The following is a 22,329-nucleotide window of genomic DNA, read 5'->3' on the forward strand; positions in this document are numbered from 1 at the left end:
GTGATTTATCTGGGCAGATTAAACGGAGGGGGAAATAAATCTAGTAGTGCTTTATAATGCTCATGTTTATTAAAGGATATTGCACTTGAAACATTTTTGCCAAGAGGAGGTACTTGCCAGCCAGGGTATGTTAAGTAGCGAGTCGTCAGCATCTGCGGAGCTGAGAAACTGTTTTCAGATAGGATTAGTTCGATGTCTTCATTCCTAGTAGGAGAGAGAGAGCGAGGTTTTGTTTACAGGGAAAAAAAATCACCTTTAAAGTGCACTTGTCCAGAAGCAGAGGCAACTGTTTTAAACCTGAGTCAGATCAACCTCAGGGGCCTTTTCTGGCTTGCCATTTTAATGTCATGGCAGGTGTTTTTTGGCTTCTAGTCTTCCTGATCCTGGAGACAACAAAACATTGTCTTCAACCCCCTAAGAACCATTTTCTTCTTCAAGATCCAAAGCATTTCAAACCCGTTTTCCCACAGCCCTCCGAAAGGGAGCTTGATTGTCGCTTGCGGCCATGTTAATGTAATGTAAACAAGGATTTAAAACCCTCAGTGAGTCATAGTCTCGGAACATCTGGTTGGAGAGCAGCAACGGAGGAGGATATGGGAAATGCCAGCTTGCCGCCAGCACGGAGGCGTCTCGGCTGCAAAATGGAAGCCCAGGCGACCGAGAATGCTCATCAGAGTTGTCACATCTGCTTCATTCCTTTGCAAAGCACCTAACAAGGACTGCCCACGTGCTGCAGAGGGCAGGTGGAAACATCCTGCCTGCCCGCTGACTGTCTCACCAGAGTGGTGCATGCTCTAGTTATCTCCCGCTTGGACTACTGCAATGCACTCTACGTGGGACTACCTTTGAAGGTGACCCGGAAACTGCAATTAATCCAGAATGCGGCAGCTAGACTGGTGACTGGGAGCGGCCACCGAGACCATATAACACCGGTCCCAAGCCAATGTTTCCGAGCACAATTCAAAGTGTTGGTGCTGACCTTTAAAGCCCTAAATGGCCTCAGTCCAGTATACCTGAAGGAGCGTCTCCACCTCCATCAATTAGCCCGGACACTGAGATCCAGCGCTGAGGGCCTTCTGGTGGTTCCCTCACTGTGAGAAGCAAAGCTACAGGGAACCAGGCAGAGGGCCCTTTCGGTAGTGGCACCTGCCCTGTGGAACGCCTTCCCATCAGATGTCAAAGAGAAAAACAACTACCTGACATTTAGAAAACCCCTAAAGGCAGCCCTGTTTAGGGAAGTTTTTAATCTGTGATATTTTAATGTATTTTAATCTTTGTTGGAAGCTGCCCAGAGTGGTGGGGGAAACCCAGCCAGATGGGCGGGGTATAAATAATAATAAATAATAATAATAATCCAGGATTACCTGGTCACGACCCCGTTTTCTGCCAGGATGAACGAAACGGTGGGGTTCGCGGCTCGGACGAGGTTCTGGAGCTGAACAAGGAGTGGGTGTCTCTGCTCGGCTGTATGGCTTGTGAAGACCACGTTGCTCACCAAACCTGGGGGTGAAAGAAAGCAAACGGGGTCAGCCGTCTTAGGGAATGTCTTCAACAGCCACTGTGTGCTCCTGGGAGACCAAAGCATAAAGGTGGTAAGCCAAGGCGTTCAGTAAAAGGACAAGACTCTGCTGTGGGTATTTAAAGGTCAGCTCAACTCTCCTTCCTGAAACTGCTGTCACACAGCAATCCAGCTCTCCTGCTCGCTTGTCAGCAGAGTCTGCTTGTCAGACTGCCACCCTCTCGTCCATCAGGAGCCACTTTTTAAAGCTTTTCTTGAGCTACCAGACACTTCTGCGAGCGGCTCTCCACGTTGCCATTTGCTACTAAGTTTTCAGCGCCTGGTCTGCTGCTGCATCCTAATTATTGCCGTCCGCTAGCCAGATATATGGTTGGCCAACACCATCCCATAAGGCAGTAGTCTCCCCCGGACACCTTAGAGGCTTACGGCTTCATTCCTGAAATGAAATGTGCATCTTACTTTTGCATACAGAGTATTTACCTTGTGAGCACTGGTCCAGGAACTTGGGGAAAAGAAGCCTGTAAAATACAAATGCATTAGTGTTAAGAGGATTAGGGATACAGGCAGACATCATCTGCTAGTCTTCCAAGTCCCCCTGCAGCTACCACACCCTCAGGAAGATCACTGGTTCCTCAAGCATAAGGTTATCTACCTCAACTGATGGCAGCGCTCAGGCAAGAACACTTCCCAGGGAAGAACCTTTCAGCCAAGACATTTCTCCGGATAAGACATGCTGCAACCTTTCTGATCTCATCTAGGAAAGCTCGCAAGGTGCGGCTTCCTCAGCTACAGAAATCTGTGGCTTCTAAGGCGGCCGGCATGACAACTTGCAGGTACACGGGGGGTGGGGGGGTGGAATGTCCATGCCATACATGCAGGGGCTTGCAAAGGGGTACCTGTGTTCCATGTAGCAACTCAGCGGCTCTATGCAAGTACTGATGGCTCCAATGACGAAAGCAGCCTTCACGTCAGCGTCTGGGTGAGTCTGGAGGGCCTGGACAACGTCAATCACATCTGTGTATCTGCAGATGGAACGAAAGCAAAGGGTTGTGACGCGAAGGGGAAGCACAAGGACTATGGGTGCTGCCAGCCTAGGTGGAAAGAGACCGTGGGTATACATGAATGGAGCAATGAGCTTCGATTCTGAGAGAGCACTTCTTATCCAATTCTCGGGGCCGGGGGGGGGGGGGGAGGATGGCTCTTCTCTTGTGATTTGTGCAAGGGCATCTCTTGCTTTCCACAGTCATTCACAAAAAGACAGCAGTTATTTGCCAGAATATCGAAGAGGAACCTCCAGCTGTGCAGGTTAGGAGGTGATGGGAGTTGTAGTGTGAAACATTTAGAGGGCACCTGGTTCTGCTGGGGGGTGACTGCCATACACATCTGAACATCAGGTGCACAGAAGGGAACACACAGCAGGGACAGCTGCCGCCGCTTTAGGCAGCTGGCAGAGAGCAGGATTATTGTGGTTTAGAGAGACCCTTGACTCCAACCAGCAGAGGTCTCAAGAGCATCGTTCTCGAGATGCAGGCAAAGAGAGGAGAGGGGACGCAGAGGGTCAGATGCATGGTAAGAATACTGCTTTTGTTGCCGTTAACGTCAATCCCACCTCCTGGCTAAGTGGAGGATGGTGTCAGTCTGGGTGAAGTTCTTTGGAGAGTGGTCTAATGCTGACTCGAGTGGATGGAGCAAGGATGAAAACAGCAGGGAAGAGATCCTTTCACCAAGGCCATAAAACCCACACTGTTCTTGCCCGCCCATCAACCATGTCAACATGCTTGCCTCGGACAACAATGAAAAAGGACAAGGGGTCGTGCACCAATTGGTTTGCCGTCCCCCCCCCCCCGTTTCCATTGTGTTCATCTCTTTCTCAAAATGCCAAAGGTGGTGATCTGATCTGCCGCAAACAGCTTTTTCAAAGGCTTCTTGCCATCTCTTGTTCTGTGTTGGCGGGCAAATGCCTTGGTGCATTATTTTAAAGGGCTTCCGTGTTGGGTCCAGAACTCCCCTCCACTCAGCAGCACTTCCCTTGGAGAGCGAGTTCATGATGCTTTGAACCAAGACCAAAACAACGCTTGCCAAGGCTGCTCCTGCCCCACAGTCTGATAAAATGCGCTAGATGGGAGTTTTTAGGCAGGAAGGAAGACGATGAAGGCCTTTCTACTTGCTATCTTGGGGCTATTTAAAAGTTACAAAAACCGTCTCCCTCGCTCCAAACTTATGCTTCGATAATGTGCGCGCGTTCACCTGCATTCATGAGTGTTATTTTGGATTTTTCTGGAACATGCCGCTATGTACCAAAGCAAAAGGCTTCTGAACACTCTAAAAGCATCCCTTTATATCAAGGAGAACATGAGAAAAGACCATCAAGTGCCTCTCTTTGTGTGTGTGTGGGGGGGGGGTAGGTGCCCTTTGCCTACAAGATGTTGGCTATACTTATGAATAGTTTGTTCGAGTATTGTTACCATACTGCAGGGGAAGGCAGACTTCAGGCTTGTGGGATCTACTTCACACACACACACACACACACACACACACACACACACACACACACACACACACATATATAAACTAGAATCCTAAGATCCACCAGCTGGAGCCTGGTCCAAAAGAGTATCTCAGCTGGGTGGACATAAACTAAGAATTAAATAAGAGAAATCCCTCAGAGTCAAGGTATCTGTGATCAGGAGAAAAAAAATCCACTCCTGGTTCCCCGCTCCAAACATTCATTTTTCAGCAATCCTGGTTTGGGGTGGGGGGTGGGAAGAGGTGGGTTTCAGTTGCTGCCACTGTAAGAGAACTGGGAGCCAGAAACTGTTATCAACCTACTGCACATCATCCAGAGATCTACCTGAAGATCCCAGTCCACCTCAACCCACCTCCCACTTTACAGAACTGAGGTCTAACACACCTCAAAGCGGCAATATGAAGACGGCAGATTGCTAAAAGCTCGCACAAATCTAAAAGCAGTCTCTTACCCTTGCAGAACCACCAGCAACCGCACTTTCTTCCTACTGTAAGCCGAGAGACGGCCACTCCGGCTGTGCTGGGGTTCAAGGACGCTTGCCAGGAACCGCTGGAAATGAGCTGCGCTGAAACATTCAGGGCTGTCCATGGTCTGGCGATAAACAAGCCACCTAAAAGAGCATAACGAGGTCAGAACAAGGCTGCTTGCTTCATTGTCAACACGGTCCGCAGCACTGCCTATCCTTAGTACGTTATCATCAGCACATTGTAACTTATTTTGCCCTAAGTTTTTTTTTTCCAGCTCCCCTTTCTTCCTGCAATTTAATAGTGTTGTACACCACCTTGAGACGTAAAGGTAAAGGGACCCCTGACCATTAGGTCCAGTCGCCGACGACTCTGGGATTGTGGCGCTCATCTGGCTTTACTGCCTGAGGGAGCCGGTGTACAGCTTCCGGGTCATGTGGCCAGCATGACTAAGCCGCTTCTGGCGAACCAGAGCAGCACATGGAAACGCCGTTTACCTTCCCACTTGGAGCGGTACCTATTTATCTACTTGCACTTTGACGTGCTTTCGAACTGCTAGGTTGGCAGGAGCTGGGACTGAGCAACGGGAGCTCACCCCGTTGCGGGGATTTGAACCGCCGACCTTCTGACCGGCAAGCCCTAGGCTCTGTGGTTTAGACCCCTTGAGACTTAACATAGGAGGTGGTAAAACAAATGCCTTTAAAGAATATGTGGTAATAAATAATAATACTTCCCACCCACCTCTGCTTTGTCTAAATCAGGACGGGGGGAAGGAAAACCCACCCTGGGAGTCACCCTCGGTAAAAGGCTGCAGCTCAGTGGTGAAGCATCTGCCTTGTATACAGAAGGCCACAGGATCCATCCCAAGCATCTCCCAGGGAATGACCCCTGCCTGGAACCATGGGGCTGATGGGAGCTAGTCATAACATCTGGGCAGCATCAAGTTGGCAAAGACAGGGATAAACCATTTGAGCACCTCAGTAGAACCAGGCTCCAAGGCAGACAGACCTCTAAGGAGATGAACGGTCATACTTGGAGAAGGTTCTGACCACTAATTGCTCCCTTACGAACAGCTTTAGCAGGACATCCTTTTCCATCAGCCACCACTATTTTTTAAAAAAAAGCAGGAGGAGGAAAACAGCACCAAAGTAAAACACAACTAACCTTCCATATTCTTTGTTAAAAGTGACCAGGAAAGAACAGAGATCACTCGAGCGACATCCCGGGAGGCCAGTTAAGATGGTGATCACCACCTCAAAGCAGGAGAAGAACTAGTTAAATCATTGCCATCGTTACTGCACTACTAGTTTTTAAGGGGGTGAAAAGGGGGTCTGTAGGCAGGATGAAGTAATCATGTGTGTATGTTATTTTGCAAGACAAGAGGCAATTTTAAGGGCAGGAAAGCCACATTCAAAAAGAAGTTTTTTTTTAAAAAAAATGGCAGACAAGTATGTAAAAACCCTTGCAATCAAGTTGCCAAGATGGGTTAAACTGGCGGAAAATGCACAAAAATGAAATAAAAACACTGTAATGCAAACAGAGAACCTTTAAAAAATATCGCATTCTCAGATTAGTTGTCTTACCTTATCATTCTCCGCCTCGTTGTCAGGAAGCGTTTTGGACTGCTGCAGCAACGTTGGCAAATGGGCTCTCATCACTGGCTCTCGGCTTACGCTGCTGACTGTAAAGTGCTGTAAAAATCTTCGAAGGAAGAAGACAGCACAGAGTTGTTCGCAGCCATACTTACTTTTCAAGAGGAATCCCTGGAGGCCTGCACGGCTGCCACTGAGCCCACAAAGAGGCTGATAATCCAGCGAAGGCCCAATTTACATGGAATCATCTCGGTCCAATAAACCTTAGTTTTTGGGACCAAGTATAAGCCGTGTGCTTGTGCGTACCAGCCTCCCTTTCTCCACACACCCCGCCTGTTATCTTGGTTTCTCGAAGCACATTCCCCCATTAATTTCAAAACCAGCCAAGTTGTGGCCTAAGAACTTGCTCCATAACAAGACCCGATTCCCACCCACAGTTGGAGAGACATGTGCCCAGCTAACAAACAAGTGGGATTCCATGGGATAACTTGTCCTTCGGTCAGCACAAAGGCTACTTTTCAGAAATCTCACCTGTCCAGATCTGGGAGGCTGACCGATATTCTCAGCTGGCTCCATCTTTCTCCGGGGGGACAGGACATGACGGTGAAAAGCTTCTGCATGCTGGTATGCCTGGAACAAGGACACACATTTAGAACTAAGGATCTGGCTGTAGGAAAATACTGTCTCCGTTTCCTTCTAGTCGACAGGCATTGCTGCAAAGCTAAACCACCACGCCTCAAACTCACCTTTCAACCTGAGGCCAAGGGAATGGTCTGGCAGGGGAGTGAAATACGCCACTCATTCAATGCAGCTTGTACAAGAGACCCTTCCTCCTGCATTGTGGCCAGGTAATATAACTGCTCTCTCTTCAGCCTCTCTCCCTCCTTGTGGTCTTGGTAGACCACACACTTGACATGAGTCAGCAGTGTGATGCAGCAGCTAAAAAAGCCAATGCAATTCTGGGCTGCATCAATAGGAGTATAGCATCTAGATCTAGGGAAGTAATAGTACCACTGTGTTCTGCTCTGGTCAGACCTCACCTGGAGTACTGTGTCCAGTTCTGGGCACCACAGTTCAAGAAGGATACTGGCAAGCTGGAACGTGTCCAGAAGAGGGCAACCAAAATGGTCAAAGGCCTGGAAACGATGCCTTATGAGGAACGGCTTAGGGAGCTGGGTATGTTTAGCCTGGAGAAGAGAAGGTTAAGGGGTGAAATGATAGCCATGTTCAAATATATGAAAGGATGTCATATAGAGGAGGGAGAAAGGTTGTTTTCTGCTGCTCCAGAGAAGCGGACACGGAGCAATGGATTCAAACTTCAAGAAAGAAGATTCCACCTAAACATTAGAAAGAACTTCCTGACAGTAAGAGCTGTTCGGCAGTGGAATTTGCTACCAAGGAGTGTGGTGGAGTCTCCTTCTTTGGAGGTCTTTAAGCAGAGGCTTGACAGGCATATGTCAGGAATGCTTTGATGGTGTTTCCTGCTTGGAAGGGGGTTGGACTGGATGGCCCTTGTGGTCTCTTCCAACTCTATGATTCTAGAGTGTTCCCCTTTTCACTTCTTCCCTCCCCCTTGCCAAAAGACAGCTGTGGCTCTGCTGGAGTGACCACTCAGGACACGCTGTGACCCACGACACCTCCAGGTATCCTTTGCATTCCACAAGATGATCTGTGCTCGTGATGGCACTGGGTGGAGAGACGCAACTCTCCCTCAACACTGCTTGTCCATGCAGAACTTCAGGAGTGGAAATCCTGCTGTGTTTCCAATCAGCGCAGGCCTTGGAGCATCCTACTGAAAGCCTGTAATTTTCTCCACCGTATCTATCTGCTGCGAATGCACTCTGGCTGCATCAGTGTTGATCAGGACAGTTAGCCTTCAAAATCTTTGGAACCAGGACACACATTTTAATGGCAAACTTCAGATTTCTTCATGCACACACTTGCCCCCCCTTCTTTTTAGGGTGACTAAATAGCAAAGGGCAGCAGAGCTCTGAAATTTTAAGAGCTTTTAACAGAAGAGGGAATTGGGGCAGGGGCAGCTTGCCATGCAAGGCTTAGAGAAGATCATAGAATCATAGAGTTGGAAGAGACCACAAGGGCCACCCAGTCCAACCCCCTGCCAAGCAGGAAACACCATCAAAGCATTCTTGACATATGCCTGTCAAGCCTCTGCTTAGAGACCTCCAAAGAAGGAGACTCCAACACACTCCTTGGTAGCAAATTCCACTGCCAAACAGCTCTTACTGTCAGGAAGTTCTTCCTAATGTTTAGGTGGAATCTTCTTTCTTGTAGTTTGAATCCATTGCTCCGTGTCCGCTTCTCTGGAGCAGCAGAAAACAACCTTTCACCCTCCTCTATATGACATCGTTTTATATATTTGAACATGGCTATCATATCACCCCTTAACCTTCTCTTCTCCAGGCTAAACATACCCAGCTCCATAAGCCGTTCCTCATAAGGCATCATTTCCAGGCCTTTGGAAGATGAACCTATAAATGGGCTCCTATTAAACTATTGAGTGACTCTCCTCCTCCATTCCATTGTTACCTCTCTCTCTCTCTCTCTCTCTCTCTCTGCATCTGTGCTCCAGTTTAAAAAGAAACCCACCCAAAAAGAAAATGGCTTTGGCACTCCTGCAACTTACCTTAGGCTGCAGGGAGACTTCCTTGTGGGTCCTGACCCACCAGCTGAAGGGCCAGTGGCCTCAAAGGAGGCCCGAGGGACCTCCACTAATATACCGGTAAGCTGGTAATGCTAACTCCACAAGAGAATGAATGCCATGGATCAGGGGACAGGAGAGGAATAAGCAATGGCTCCCCCCCCCAAAAAAAAACACACACCAAGCAAACAAGGAAATGGCTCGATATTTAGTTTGCTTCAGCGTGAAACACACAGAGGGACTCCACAACACACAGAACCTTCTATAGATACACTATGAGTGAATTTGCTCTCAAGCGTGAATCCTTATCTTGCCCAAACAGCACCACTTGCACACAAGGGGGAGGAATGAGCAGGGACAGGAGGAAACCCTAAGGTTTGCAGACGCACGAAAAATCCTCGGCAGGGGGGACAAGCAGTGGCTGAGCTCAACAGGGGCTAAATGTGCTCACTGAATGCTGGCTGATTGGTGAAAAATGGAAAAGCTGAGCGGGGAGATGGGATGGAATGGAACATCCTAGAAAAAGGGCAAGGTGGGCAGGCAAGCCTCCTGGGGCAGGAGCACTCCACTCTGCCCTGTTTTCTTGTGGCTCCCCCCTGTTCCATGCCATCCTATAGAGTGGGGGGAAGAGCCATCTGCTCACAATTTCTCCTGTTCTACAGGCAGGCAGCCATCCTGGGTCATCTTCAAGGTTACTCCCGAATTCCCCCGCTGTTGCCAGACAGAGCAGACCTACAAGGAAGAATACAAAACATTCAAATTACATGGTTTAATGCTGCATTTAATAGTTGCAGCAGAGTTACAAGGTGGTATTTGTTTGGGAAAGTGAACCGCCACCGATGGCCAAGAGGATTCCTGGGGCACTACTAGTTATTAACACCTGTAATTAGGAATCCTCTCTGCAGAAGGCTTTTAAAAACTGAACCGTGCTTCCCAGAACAACTGGAGCCTGATGTCATCTCTGGTAATAAATGCTAACACTAAGAGATGGAAACTGAACAGAGCTGCGCCGCTTTAAATGGTTTATTTAATAACGAGGAAAACGAGCTATTTTTCATGTCAGCATTAATGAGATTATGCTTTGCTCTTCCTCTACCAGTAATCAACAGCAGTTAAATCATTACTCTGGAGAAGAAGGTTAATGTGTCAGCGTGGCTCATGTTCTTCAAGACATGCTTTTGGGAGGTGGGTTAGCCCCCCCTTCCTCCAAACAAACAAATGGCACTATCTATATTAACCAACTTCCCTTTGGATTTTGGGCTTTGGTGGATTAGTAACTCCCAATATTTTTTTAAAATCTGATTTTACTTCAATTGACTCATTACCCATTTTTATTCTGTATTTGTCATGCGTTTTGTTTAACAATACAGTATAGGGAACTCTATTAATACAAAATATTGCCTCTTCTCCATAGAGCCAAAGGCAGATTCTCTCTCTCTCTCTCACATACACAAAACCACACAAACAATACTCTCTCGCCACACAGTTTACCGCTCAATAATTTTATGATTTGTGCTTCCCCTGGAAAGCCATTGCTATGAAGACAATGTGAACACGCTGTCAGTGATGTTTGACTTGCCTTGACCCTTTCACATGTGCAAATTATTACTTGCACATTTATCCATCGGTGAACACAGCATCTTGTGGGACTTCAAAAGACAGTCAACGACAGAGAAGGCAAACAGCAGTGGCAAAGAAGATTCATCGCTCGCTTGTGTCAGAGTAAACCAGAGGCATTTTGACCAAGCAAAGTCCCAGGGTTCAGCCCTGCCCAGACCTCAAAATTGAGGTCTGCACAGCGGAGAAGATGCAGAGGATGTGGCCCCCTCTCCCCCATTTTCACTGTGACCCTGAAGAGGAATCGCAGGGGTAGGCCTTCAGATAGTGTCAGGCACAACAACTCCCATCCTCTTTGGCCGCTCGCTGATGGAAGATGGAATCCAGCAACATCTTGAGAGAGAGAGAGCACCACGTTGGTTACCCTCAAGCTAGTGGTTGTGGATATGCCAACTCCAAAACTGGAAGTCCCCATGCCAACCGCCCATATTCCTGGCTGCCTCTCGGTCCACTCCCATCTCCCGCAGGGCCACAGGAGCAGAGCAGGTGGCAAGCCAGGAAATAACTTCAGAGCCGCAGCTGCTCTCTGTGGGGTTACTTGGGAGAAAGGGGGTGTACATGGAAACACCTGCTCGGATCAGGGCCTGGCTGAGAGACAGGAAGGGGCAGAGCCTCCGATGGCTTCATTGTTCTTCCTGAGCCTTCCTGACCCGTGGAAACCAACCGCAAAGGGGAGTCGGCCGGCAGAACATCATAGCAACACTCTCTCTGTGGGGCGCCCCGTGCCCACCCTATCGAAAAGGGCATTTTTTTACTTCTAGACTGATCTCTTGTTCATGTCACCTGTGAGTAGAAAGCTTTATAAAGCTTTGACTTTGGGAAAAGCGCGATCATCAGAGAGTTGCCTGGAGTGTGGAGCTGGACCGGCAGGTGAGCAAGCAAGGAGCTCTTGTAGTCGATAAGGAGAGCGGCAACCACACTCGTAGAGTCCTGGGGAACAGGAAAGGGAGAGAACCACTTCTGAAAGGAGGCAGGTGGGAAACTGGCTATCCAAGAGCCCCTGCCCACCCCGAAGGACGTCCGCCATATATAAAAACCTGACATCATGGACATCCTTTTGCATATACTTCCAAGGTTTGAAAACAGTTGGTTAGAAAGAGCCGTTTGTACAAGAATGCAACACTACTATCTACCTCTGTTTAAAAGGGACGTCGCAGTACAGTATTTGATTCCATGCAAGATTGACTGGCCTGCTCCTGGATTAGCTCCCTGATGGGGGAGATGCATGGGGAGGTAAGCCCCCCATTTAGTTGCCACCAGCCCATTTTACCTTGACCTTTATGTCTGAACCTGGTCAAGAAGAAAAACCAACATACACTGAACCAAAGTGAAACCGACAGGGAGCTGATGACTGCTTTTGCAAGCAGGTTCTCTGAAACTGTTTTTAGCATCCTGGAGGTTCCCTCTGGAAGTCGGTTTTTGGAACACAGCAGCAATATGCAAACACTTCAAATTCTGCACTCCCAATTCTGAAACACCCCACTTTTCCCGGACAGCTATCAAGAGAAATGGTCAGCGTAAAGGGGGGGGGGAGAGGCAGCTCATAGAATATGCCGCCAGTGCGCTGATTCATTTAGAGATTAAAATGCTTATCTCTTCCTGTATATCTGCATTATTGCTAGGCTACAGATGTTCCCAACTATCGCCACCTCTCATCTCATTTGTGTTATTTTTAGCTCTCCAGCCTCATGCCTTGCCAGGTCAGTGAAACAATGCAAATTCCCTTTCAGAGTTTTTGCTCCGCGCAGAATACCTGGCAGCCGTTCAGAAGCGATAGCCCAGGCCCCATAAATAGCCAGAGGTTTATAGGAGTTGGGTGTCTTGAAGCCAAACAATAGAAGGAAGGTCAGGGCCCACACAGCTTGCAATGCTACAAAGGGGCAGGCAGGCAGGGGGAGAAAGAATTCAAGGGGGCGTGTGTGTGTGCGCGCTCATGGCCTTTGAATCTGGAGCTTTTCAAGCTTAACCCCTCCATTATGCATTGTTCTTCACGTATAATAAGCCACGCTTCCACCAAATGCTTTTGCAGATTGTGGAGTGGTGATGTAATCGAAGACTCGAGGCAGAAGAAAACACACACATACTTTGAGCACGTCTAAAAGTTCCCTACTTAAGCTGTTGGGTGGCAGGGCAAAAGAGCACACGATCCCTGCTGATTCCACTGTTAGGCCAGTCTTCCTTCTACAGCACAGGCAGCCCCCCTGGCGCCACCTGATGTTGTGGGGTGGCAACACTCACCACTACCCCCTCCCCATTTTATTGCAATTCATCCCCGCATCTCCCCAATTTCTGCCCTGTAGAATTCTGGACTCCTGCGTTGCACGAGTATGGAGAAAGTTTTTCCGCCTGAGCAGTTATGGCAAGAACAGAGCTCAGAATGGGAGATCACTCACCCCATCGTAGAACCTGATGGATGTCATGTGAGACTTGGAAATGGGGATGCTTCCGTAGTGGGGGTGGCAAAACAGAAGGCCCTCTGAGAAGAAATAGAGCTTGCCTGCAAAGGGAAGCAGGGGTGGGGGTGGGGAGAAGAATACATGAGATGCTTCATGCAAGAGCTTAAAACCCCTCTGTATAAGGAGCCAGGCGGATCTTTTTGCTGAACCATGTTCCGAACTCGAGGATCATGCATGGTGCTGCCCACCTTTAGGCTGAACTGAACACGAGAGAAGGAGGCAACAGTCCCAACAAGAGCAGGCCCGGACGCTGCCTATGGACACAGCCACACTAGACTTGCCTTAAATAAGCAAACTACTTTTGTGTTTCAGGTGCATCGCTCATATATAGCCTGTACGCTGTCTTTTAAGGGCAGTGAAGTGTGGCAAAATTCCTTTTAGGGAAAGTCATTCCTAAGAAATGACTCCACAGAAGCTGAATCTGAGACAGAGATCAGGAAATGCAACTATGCAAAATGCCCCCTCCTTCTTCTGCATTTCTCAGTCCCTCTCCCATTAGAGAGTAGAGTCGTAGTCACAAATTAATTTTTCACCCTCTTCCCACTTTTATTTTTTTTAAAATGTGAATGACGCATAAAAATTCACTCCAATGATTAAATCTACCAGGTACTGGAACTTATCAGAGTCAGTATTTACTTTTAAGGAAGCAATATTTTAGGAGCAAATACTACCCTTTGGGGGCAAAAGCACATTTGCAGTTTCACTTTGTCACTTAAACCAAACATGGCAAGCTAAAACCTTGCAGCCCATGCAGTGCCGGGTTATCCGAAAAGCCTTATGGATAAAGAAGTCTAAAGGAGATTTCCTAAAGTGAACATCTTAGCAAAGGCCTTGTCAAAGCAGCTCAGGTGGGACACTGTGTGCGTGTGTATTTGTGCGTGTGTGTGTGTGCGTGCATGCAAATCCAAGCGAGAGCACCTGAGTGGCGTGTCTAGACAGTCATCTGCGACTGACTCAAGATGAAAGGGGACTCAGGGAGGTCCCTACGGCTAAGGGGCAGAGCAGCTCTGCTGATCCATGGGGCTGATTTGCACCCCCAAGGAAATGTCGCCACGAGTGGCAACGCTAGATGTGGAGCTTGAAGCTCAGAGCAGTTTCATACTAAAACGGGGAGATGACGAGATACAAAATCGCAGCACAACAAGGGGGTTTATTTGAGAGGATTCCATTTCATAATAAAACAATTGTTCTAACAGGAAAAAATAAAGACAAAGCACTAGCTGAGGATGATGACTAGGACCTAAGAATTATTTCAGATGTGTCAATAACTGATGGCATTTTATTACCTCCTGCCACGTCAAAAGCTGCTCCTGAAGCTCTCTGTTTTTTTTTAAAAGAGGCTTGCTATTCAACAAGGAAGGGGCTGCTCCTGAAACTGGCACACATGTCCAGGCACAGGGCTAGACATGAAGTCCTTTGACTCTTGACCACTACATTTCACTTGAGATTCAAATTCGCGGGCATCAACAAAATGCAGTGGTACCTCGCAAGATGAATGCCTCGCGCAACGAAAAACTTGCAAGACGAAAGGGGTTCGCGATTTTTTTGGTGACTCGCAAGACGAAATGTTCGCAATATGAAACGACTCGCGGAACGAATTAATTTCGCCTTGCAAGGCATCACTGTAGCAGACTTTCCAAAACAGGGGGAGAATAAAAAAAGCAGGGAAGTTGAGAAACCCAAGGTGAGTGGGGGGGGGGGCACGCGCATGGGTCTCTCCTTTCGCTGCCTGTTCATTCAAATGTCCCATCTGGCAGGTCACATACCTTCCTCTGGTCTACACAGGGAATTGCTGGAAGCAATATAGGCTCCGTCACCTCCCGTCAGGAAGGTTCCCAGGAAAGATTCTTCTTCCTATAAAGGTGGAGAGTTTTTAAGGATCAAACAATGGCAACGGATTCTCTGAACCGGACCAATTATATCTGAAAGATACTCTCTCCCTATCGGCTGGACGTTGATCCACAACACCCCTTAGGAACACTAGAAGGTGCCTGGTACCAGCTCAGACAATTTGTCCGTCCAGTTCATCATGGTCTGACTGGCAAGGGGTTCTCCAGAGTCTTGGGGGGAAAGGAGTTGTTTTCTCAGTTGCTATGTGATCTTTCAAATCGGTACGGAAAGCACATGCTCTACCACTGATCTATGAGCCACCCCTGAGCCAATGGCAAAACCTCTGTCTTTTCTGATTGTACCCTACGGGAGGAATGGGCAACCAGTGGCCCTTGGTCTTCTCTTGGTCTTCCACCACCCTCGGTCACGTTGGCTGGGGAGGATCTGGAGGGCCATAGATCCCCTACCCCTGCCCCAGTGGTTCTCAGAATGATTGAGAGGCCTCCCCTTAGGAGGTGTGGGGCACCTGGAGGGAGGAGTGCAGAGTTTTAGAGAGAGGCGACATCCTGAAGCTAGGGCTGTCTTCCGTCTCCATCAAGCAGGACTGTGTGTGCATAATAGTGGCCTGAATGTCCCCTCATCTAAACTGGATGCATGGCAGAGGACTGCGCCCTCGACGGCCCCTTAGCCTCATTCCTTTTGAGGACAGGCTCAGAAAACTTGCTTTTAGCCTTCTCATTGTGCATGCAAACCACATTTAAATAGCTAAGCCTGCAAAACAAGAGGACAAGCACTGAGACAGAAACGGACACTATTACACAAAACTTAATATTCTTGGGAACCTCCGCCAGCATAGCGTTAGACCCAGACACACTCACACACTGACACGACCTGAAGCTTAATCAGCTGGCCAAGTTGCGTTACAAACCTTCAGGATTCGCTGGGCCTTCTCCGACAGTTTCACTTCGTTATCTTCAACCTATAAACAAAGCCAACAATTGCTTTAGCTTAGCGCATTTCCTTCGCAAATTGGAAATCCTGTAATATAACTGCAGTGGATCTCTTGCAGATTGTGCCGCCCGAACTGCTTCGAGGTGCGCAACTTAGAACCACAGAACTGTAGAGCTGGAAGGGACCAGGAGAGTCATCTAGTCCAACCACCTGCCGTGCTGGAATCTTTCACCCAACGTGGGGCTCGAACCCATGACCCTGAGATCAACAGCCCCATGTTCCATCGACTGAGCTATCCCTTATGGGCTCACCATGGCAATCATCCATGTCCCCAGTTTTACGGAGCAAGCATAAAATGGTCTTCAGCCACAATGCCATATGACAGTTTTACTTGGGTGTCGGGCTTAGGCTGAAAGACAGTGACTGGGCAAAGGTAATCTTGTGATTCTCAAGGCTGAGTAGAGACTGAACCTCGGTCTATCCTGGGTCCTAGTCCAGGCATAGGCAAACTCAGCCCTCCAGATGTTTTGGGACTACAACTCCCATGATCCCTAGCTAACAGGACCAGTGGTCAGGGATGATAGGAATTGGTAGTCCCAAAACATCTGGAGGGCCGAGTTTGCCTATGCCTGTACTAGTCCATCTCTCTATGTCTCTTCATTTGTGTGATTCTCACACTTCGTGCCAAAGTCTCCTCCTATCTTGGAATCCCCTCTACTTTTCATTTCCTACTGGACAAAAGCACTTTGGCTGAATGTGCACACAGGAAAAGTTTACACGATTCGGTCCTTGTTCCTATTTCATCAGCTTTCCACCTCCCAGTATCATTGAAAAAAGCCAAGTACAGAATTCATTTCAAGCCCAATTTCACAGCTGCACTTGGAACAAGCTCAGCAGAGTAGTTTTCCTTGCTTTCAGCACATTCGTAAGAAAAAGTTCCGCAATGATATCATTAAAAGAAAAAAAAGGGGGGGATTTTAAGGGAATGAAGTCATACCTACCAGCCAAGAAACAGATCTCGGGATAGCTGCAGTGAGAATGACGTAGCTGGTTTCTGTGCTAATGCTGCCATCTGCAGGAAAGCAAAGAAAAGCATAACTAGTGTAGCTCCTGAGCTTCTGGAGAGGTAACATCCTGCATGCCTGTGGCTCGATGGGGCTGTTTCATTGGAGGGATTCATTTCCTGAGCCATGTACAGTCAAACCTCGGTTCTCAAACGGCTCCATTTTCAAACGTTTTGGCTTCCGAACACTGAAAACCCAGAAGTAAATGCTCCGGTTTGCAAATGTTTTTCGGAACCCGAACATCTGACGCAGTTTCCGCTTGAGTGCAGGAAGCTCTTGCAACCAATCGGAAGCTGCGCCTCAGTTGTCAAATGTTTTGGAAGTTGAACGGTCTTCCAGAATGGATTACATTTGACAACCGCGGTTTGACTGTAACAGGAAGGGGAGAGTTTGTAGATGTTGCCTCCAGCGAACTCTGCAAATCAGAGAGGCTGCCAAGGCGGAGATCTTAGGTCTGCTGGCAGCATAGGATGCTATCAGATCCACAATCCATTCAGCTCAGTACTGTCTGCACCAGCCTTCACCAACCTGACATTCTCCAGATGTTTTGTGATGCTGGCTGGTGCCGATACGTGGGCCAAAACACCTGGAGAGAGTCAGGCTGGCAAAGGCTGGTGTACAATGACTGCAGTGTACATGTCCGTGTACAATGACATGGAGTCTACCCCAGTTATACCTGGAGATGCTGGGGATTGAACCTGGGACTTTTTGCATGCAAGACAGATGTCCTACCACTATGACTCTTCCCTCCTGGCCCATGTACCCATAAGTGGAAGGCTCCTAAAAGTGAAATAATTTATCACGTGCTCTAGCTTCGTGCCATGATAAGTTTAAGGAACTAGCTTGGTGTGGACAGGCTTGTGAAGGCAAATGGGGGGGGCATGTTTACCAGCTTCATCTGGTACGCAGGCTGAGACCCTATCTGCCTGCAGACTGTCTCGCCAGAGTGGTGCATGCTCTGGTTATCTCTTGCTTGGACTACTGCAATGCGCTCTATGTGGGGCTACCTTTGAAGGTGACCCAGTAACTACAACTAATCCAGAATGTGGCAGCTAGACTGGTGACTGGGAGCAGCCGCCGAGACCACGTAACACTGGTCTTGAAAGACCTACATTGGCTCCCAGTACATTTCCAAGAACAATTCAAAGTGTTGGTGCTGACCTTTAAAGCCCTAAACCAGGCTTTCTCAAACTCGGCCCTCCAGATGTTTTTGGCCTACAACTCCCATGATCCCTAGCTAGCAGGACCAGTGGTCAGGGTTGATGGGAATTGTAGTCTCAAAACATCTGGAGGGCTGAGTTTGAGGAAGCCTGCCCTAAACAGCCTTGGCCCAGTATACCTGAAGGAGCGTCTCCACCCCCATCGTTCTGCCTGGACACTGAGGTCCAGCGCCGAGGGCCTTCTGGCGGTTCCCTCACTGCAAGAAGCCAAGTTACAGGGAACCAGGCAGAAGGCCTTCTCGGTACTGGCACCCGCCCCGTGGAATGCCCTCCCACCAGATGTCAAAGAGAACAACAACTATCAGACTGTAAGAAGACATCTGAAGGCAGCCCTCTTTAGGAAAGCTTTTAATGGTTAATAGACTATTGCATTTTAATATTCTGTTGGAAGCCGCCCAGAGTGGCTGGGGAAACCCAGCCAGATGGGCGGGGTATAAATAAATTATTATTATATGCCTCCCCAGATAAATAATATGCAGACTTCACAGTGAAGCTGAGCCATTTGCTAGTGTGTGCTTGATAAGAATTTAGCATTTACTCATTGGGTTGGTTTGCATGAAATGCTTTGCCATCAGCCAATGAATGGAAGAGCCTTGGGGGTCATGTGATGCCCATTCTGCTTAATCCGCCCTCCCATGTCCACTCTTTTCTGGCAAACTATAGGTTGCTGTTACACCCAAACAGGCAACCTATAGTTTGTGCTTGCCCTCCATATCAGGACGGTCAAACTATAGGTGTAACAGCAAGCCGTACTTTACTGTGAAAGAGAGGCGATCCAAGTATGCAAGAGGAAAATAATAGGGGGTAGGAGGAGTCTGCAAGCCTGAAGTTTGCTCACACAGTGTCCAAGCTGGCTTGGTGTTGTTACGCGTGAACCAAGCTATTCCACATGCAACGTAGTTTGACATTGCATTTGAAAGAGCTTTTCCCACTGCAGGTTTTCTTGGGCGACAAAATACCTTTTTCTTTCACAAGAATTTGTGACGCCAGGAATGATTCTGAGAAGATCACCGACCCAAGGCAGCCTCTTCCGCCAAGCAAGTCAGGAATGTCATATACTGTCATGGACACCTGCAGCAAACCAAGGGAGCAGGTGGGGAGAGAAGGAGGAGCAAACAAGAGTGTGGGTCAATACTCCCAATTTTATCCATCACAGTCCCCAGATCATAGAATCATATAGTTGGAAGAGACCACAAGGGCCATCCAGTCCAACCCCCTGCCAAGCAGGAAAATCAAATAGAGTTCACATTTTTGTGACTAAAGGAATTCTACGGAATAGCTGGGTGGGGAGCTTTTTCAGCCTGGGGGCCAGATTCCCTTCCAAACACAACCTTCTGAGGGCCATGCGTCAGTGGTGAGGCCAATGGCATAAGTGGGAAAAGCAATGAATGTTAATTTTTATCTTGGTACCGTAGGCTAGTCTGGAGGCAGTGAAGGCAACCAACTTGGATACTTCCCAAAAATTAGAGCCTTCCTGAACTTGCTAATACCTCTCAAGAAGAAGAGTTTGGATTTGATATCCCGCTTTATCACTACCCCAAGGAGTCTCAAAGTGGCTAACATTCTCCTTACCCTTCCTCCCCCACAACAAACACTCTGTGAGGTGAGTGAAGCTGAGAGACTTCAAACTTCAAAGAAGTGTGACTAGCCCAAGGTCACTCAGCAGCTGCATGTGGAGGAGCAGGAAGCGAACCCAGTTCACCAGATTACGAGTCTACCGCTCTTAACCACTACACCACACTGGCTCTCTCAATTAAGACATTTTAGTACAATGACATGAACATCTAGGAAGCAGCAAACTTAAATTCAACTCACTGTTTTCACTAAGTAGAGGCTGTCCTCATTATCCAGCGGAATAATTCTGGAAGGATAAACACACTGTTAGAAAACTTCCTCTGCAGCTTGAAACTGGCCCTACCAGCAAAAATCGAGAAAACCAACAAGACAATTCTTTGTTGCTGGCGTCCGTCCGTCTTGAGAGACAATGGAGTGTGCCTTTCGAGGTGAAGTGAAACAACTGCACCAGCAGCACCAAAGTGACCAATCTGGAGCACGAGTGTGGATGAAGGTCCTGAGTGGCTCAGACAACAAGACCCCCCTCTCCCAGCCTTGCTGATGTGGTCCAAAGGAAAGCGGAGCAATACGTTCGGTGCCAGTTTGCTGCAGGAGTTGCCAGCAAATGAGGAATATTTTAAAAAATGCATTCAGAGGATGGATTCATAGGATCACCTGAGCCAGCCTCTGTCCATGTTATAAGTACTGCTGCCCCTTGGGAGCGATTTCATGATTGCAGGAGCTTAAAAATGAGCCACCACTTGTAGACCTCTCTGGACATTACTAAGAAGCAGCAGCAGAAGGAATTGTATCTGCCGAGTGTGTTCCCAGAGACCCCTGGGTAGCATCATATGCGGTCAGAACTGGCCCTAGAGACTCCAGCAGTGAATCATCAAGCACAGAGTTCAAAATCTTACATGACCCAAGGAAGGCCTGCCTGGCTCAATCACACGGCTCACCTTTTTGCTATTTATGGAGCCCTTTGAGACAATTTAATATTCTGCTGCTCAACTCCATATTAACAAATGTAATGTAAACTGTTTTGAGGTTTGTTTGCTTTTCCAATCAAGCAGTATATATATTTTATGAAATAAAAATAAATAAAAGAAGTGGGTTTTTTTGCAGTTTCCCCCCATATATTTTCACAAACGTTTTAATGCTGAAGATGAAATGCTGCAGATAAATACATATTTGCCCAGTTCAGACAATGATTAAAGCCAAGGAATGTAGGGACATTTTGTTCGAGTGCAGAGACGTTTTGCTTCTCCCTTCGGACATGCTGCAAATCAATTAAGAAAGCCTCCAATTAACCCGTTTCCTGCTTCACCAGAACTGGGAAGCAATGGTTATCATCTACAGAACAAAACCGGATATTGAACCCATTTGATTTTTGGTTTAGCATGCTGGCTTGCTTCAAAGCAGGTGAGATAGGAAACCATGGCTAATTAGGAACTTCCTGAATTAACTGCAACTTGTGGAGAGAAAGCAAAGAAGCTGCAGATGTGTGCAAGAGACTCAACCAAGATATGATTGATGGATTGATTGATTGAATGCAGTCATTCATGTTACACTGTGACCCACCCCAAGTCCTCCAGAAATTGTAAACGGCACATTTAAACCACTATAATATGACTATGATCTCAAGGTGTGAACAAGGTGTGAACGTGACTGAAGCCACAAAGCAAGGATATTTCTATGCAAGCTTCCATTTTTCTATTTTTTCTATTTCTATTATTTTAAGACTGCAACCTTAGATGACTAGGTGGTTTGAACAATACCCATGCTATTCATCTGGCAGCCACAGGAATCACGGCACCAAGCGCTTTATCTGTTCTGCTTCGCTTGGTTAGACTAAAGGCAAACTCTGTTCTCTATTAAGCTGTCGGTTCAAAAAGACATGCAGCCTTCTGAAAGTGAAGCATAAAGAAACTGACCTTCCATGGTTGTTCACAGCTTGAATCTGAAAATTTATTCTGGTGCTGTAAAGGAGAAAAGCGGGGAAATCAAGAGAATATCCTTTCTTTTTTTTACAAAGCCTTATACTCAAACGAGTGACATTGGCGCAGCTTGAAGGGCAAACCACATTTTACACACTGCCAGGCTTGTGAAACTGCCCTCCTAAGGGCAACCACACTTCTCTGCTCCAGATTCCACCAAAACCCTTCCCCAAAAGTTCCAGCTGCATATTTACTCCTGCGAAATGCGCACTTATAATTCTAATAGGATTGTGAGGCATATTCTTCTTGTAAACACAGGCGTCTGTTGAATACAGCACCATATAAATGCAAAGCAGTTTAAATATTTCCAAAAGGCTACTTCTCATCTTATAAAACTCCTCGAAAGATTCCACCAACAGTGTCTCCGAAAATTTTTACACATCACTTGGGAAGACAGGCAAACTAATGCCTCTGTACTGGAAGAAGCCAAGATCGCCAGTGTCGGAGCAATGATTCTTCAACATCAACTTCGCTGGACTGGTAATGTTGTGCGGATGCCTGATGATCGTCTTCCAAAGCAACTACTCTATTCTGAACTTAAGAATGGAAAGTGTAGTGCTGGTGGTCAACAAAAGAAGTTTAAAGACTTTCTCAATGCAAATCTTAAAAAATGTAGTATAAACACCAACAATTGGGAAACACTGGCCTGCAAGCACAACAATTGGAGAACAGCTTTTACCAAAGGTGTCATGGGCTTTGAAGACACTCAAACTCAGGACGCAAGGGAGAAACATGCTAAGAGGAAGGTACGCTTGGCAAACCCTCACTGTGATCTATCATTGCCCGGAAACCAATGTCCCTACTGTGAAGGACATGTGGATCCAGAATTGGCCTCCACAGTCACTTATGGACTCATTGTCAAAACCGTGATTATGGAAG

General features: G+C 47.5%; 1 protein-coding gene across 2 annotated transcripts in view; it reads right to left on the bottom strand.

Moving 5' to 3' along the window:
* The window catches only part of DNAAF9 (dynein axonemal assembly factor 9), a 74,878-nt gene that overhangs the window by 14,178 nt on the left and 38,371 nt on the right, over nt 1–22,329 (bottom strand). For both annotated transcript variants that reach the window (XM_060278335.2, XM_088661155.1), the window contains exons 15-31: nt 21,388–21,432; nt 19,715–19,760; nt 18,859–18,970; nt 16,617–16,687; nt 15,593–15,643; nt 14,601–14,688; nt 12,772–12,875; nt 11,162–11,308; nt 9,405–9,493; nt 6,634–6,732; nt 6,094–6,211; nt 5,675–5,763; nt 4,498–4,656; nt 2,416–2,541; nt 2,000–2,037; nt 1,365–1,500; nt 118–204 (exon numbers count right to left, since the gene is read on the bottom strand). In XM_060278335.2, the coding sequence (XP_060134318.2) occupies nt 118–204; nt 1,365–1,500; nt 2,000–2,037; nt 2,416–2,541; nt 4,498–4,656; nt 5,675–5,763; nt 6,094–6,211; nt 6,634–6,732; nt 9,405–9,493; nt 11,162–11,308; nt 12,772–12,875; nt 14,601–14,688; nt 15,593–15,643; nt 16,617–16,687; nt 18,859–18,970; nt 19,715–19,760; nt 21,388–21,432 (1,605 nt within the window). The remainder of the gene's footprint in view (nt 1–117; nt 205–1,364; nt 1,501–1,999; nt 2,038–2,415; nt 2,542–4,497; nt 4,657–5,674; nt 5,764–6,093; nt 6,212–6,633; nt 6,733–9,404; nt 9,494–11,161; nt 11,309–12,771; nt 12,876–14,600; nt 14,689–15,592; nt 15,644–16,616; nt 16,688–18,858; nt 18,971–19,714; nt 19,761–21,387; nt 21,433–22,329) is intronic.

The sequence above is a fragment of the Zootoca vivipara genome, chromosome Z1 (assembly GCF_965207765.1).
Source record: "Zootoca vivipara chromosome Z1, rZooViv2.hap1.1, whole genome shotgun sequence".
NCBI lineage: Eukaryota > Metazoa > Chordata > Lepidosauria > Squamata > Lacertidae > Zootoca > Zootoca vivipara.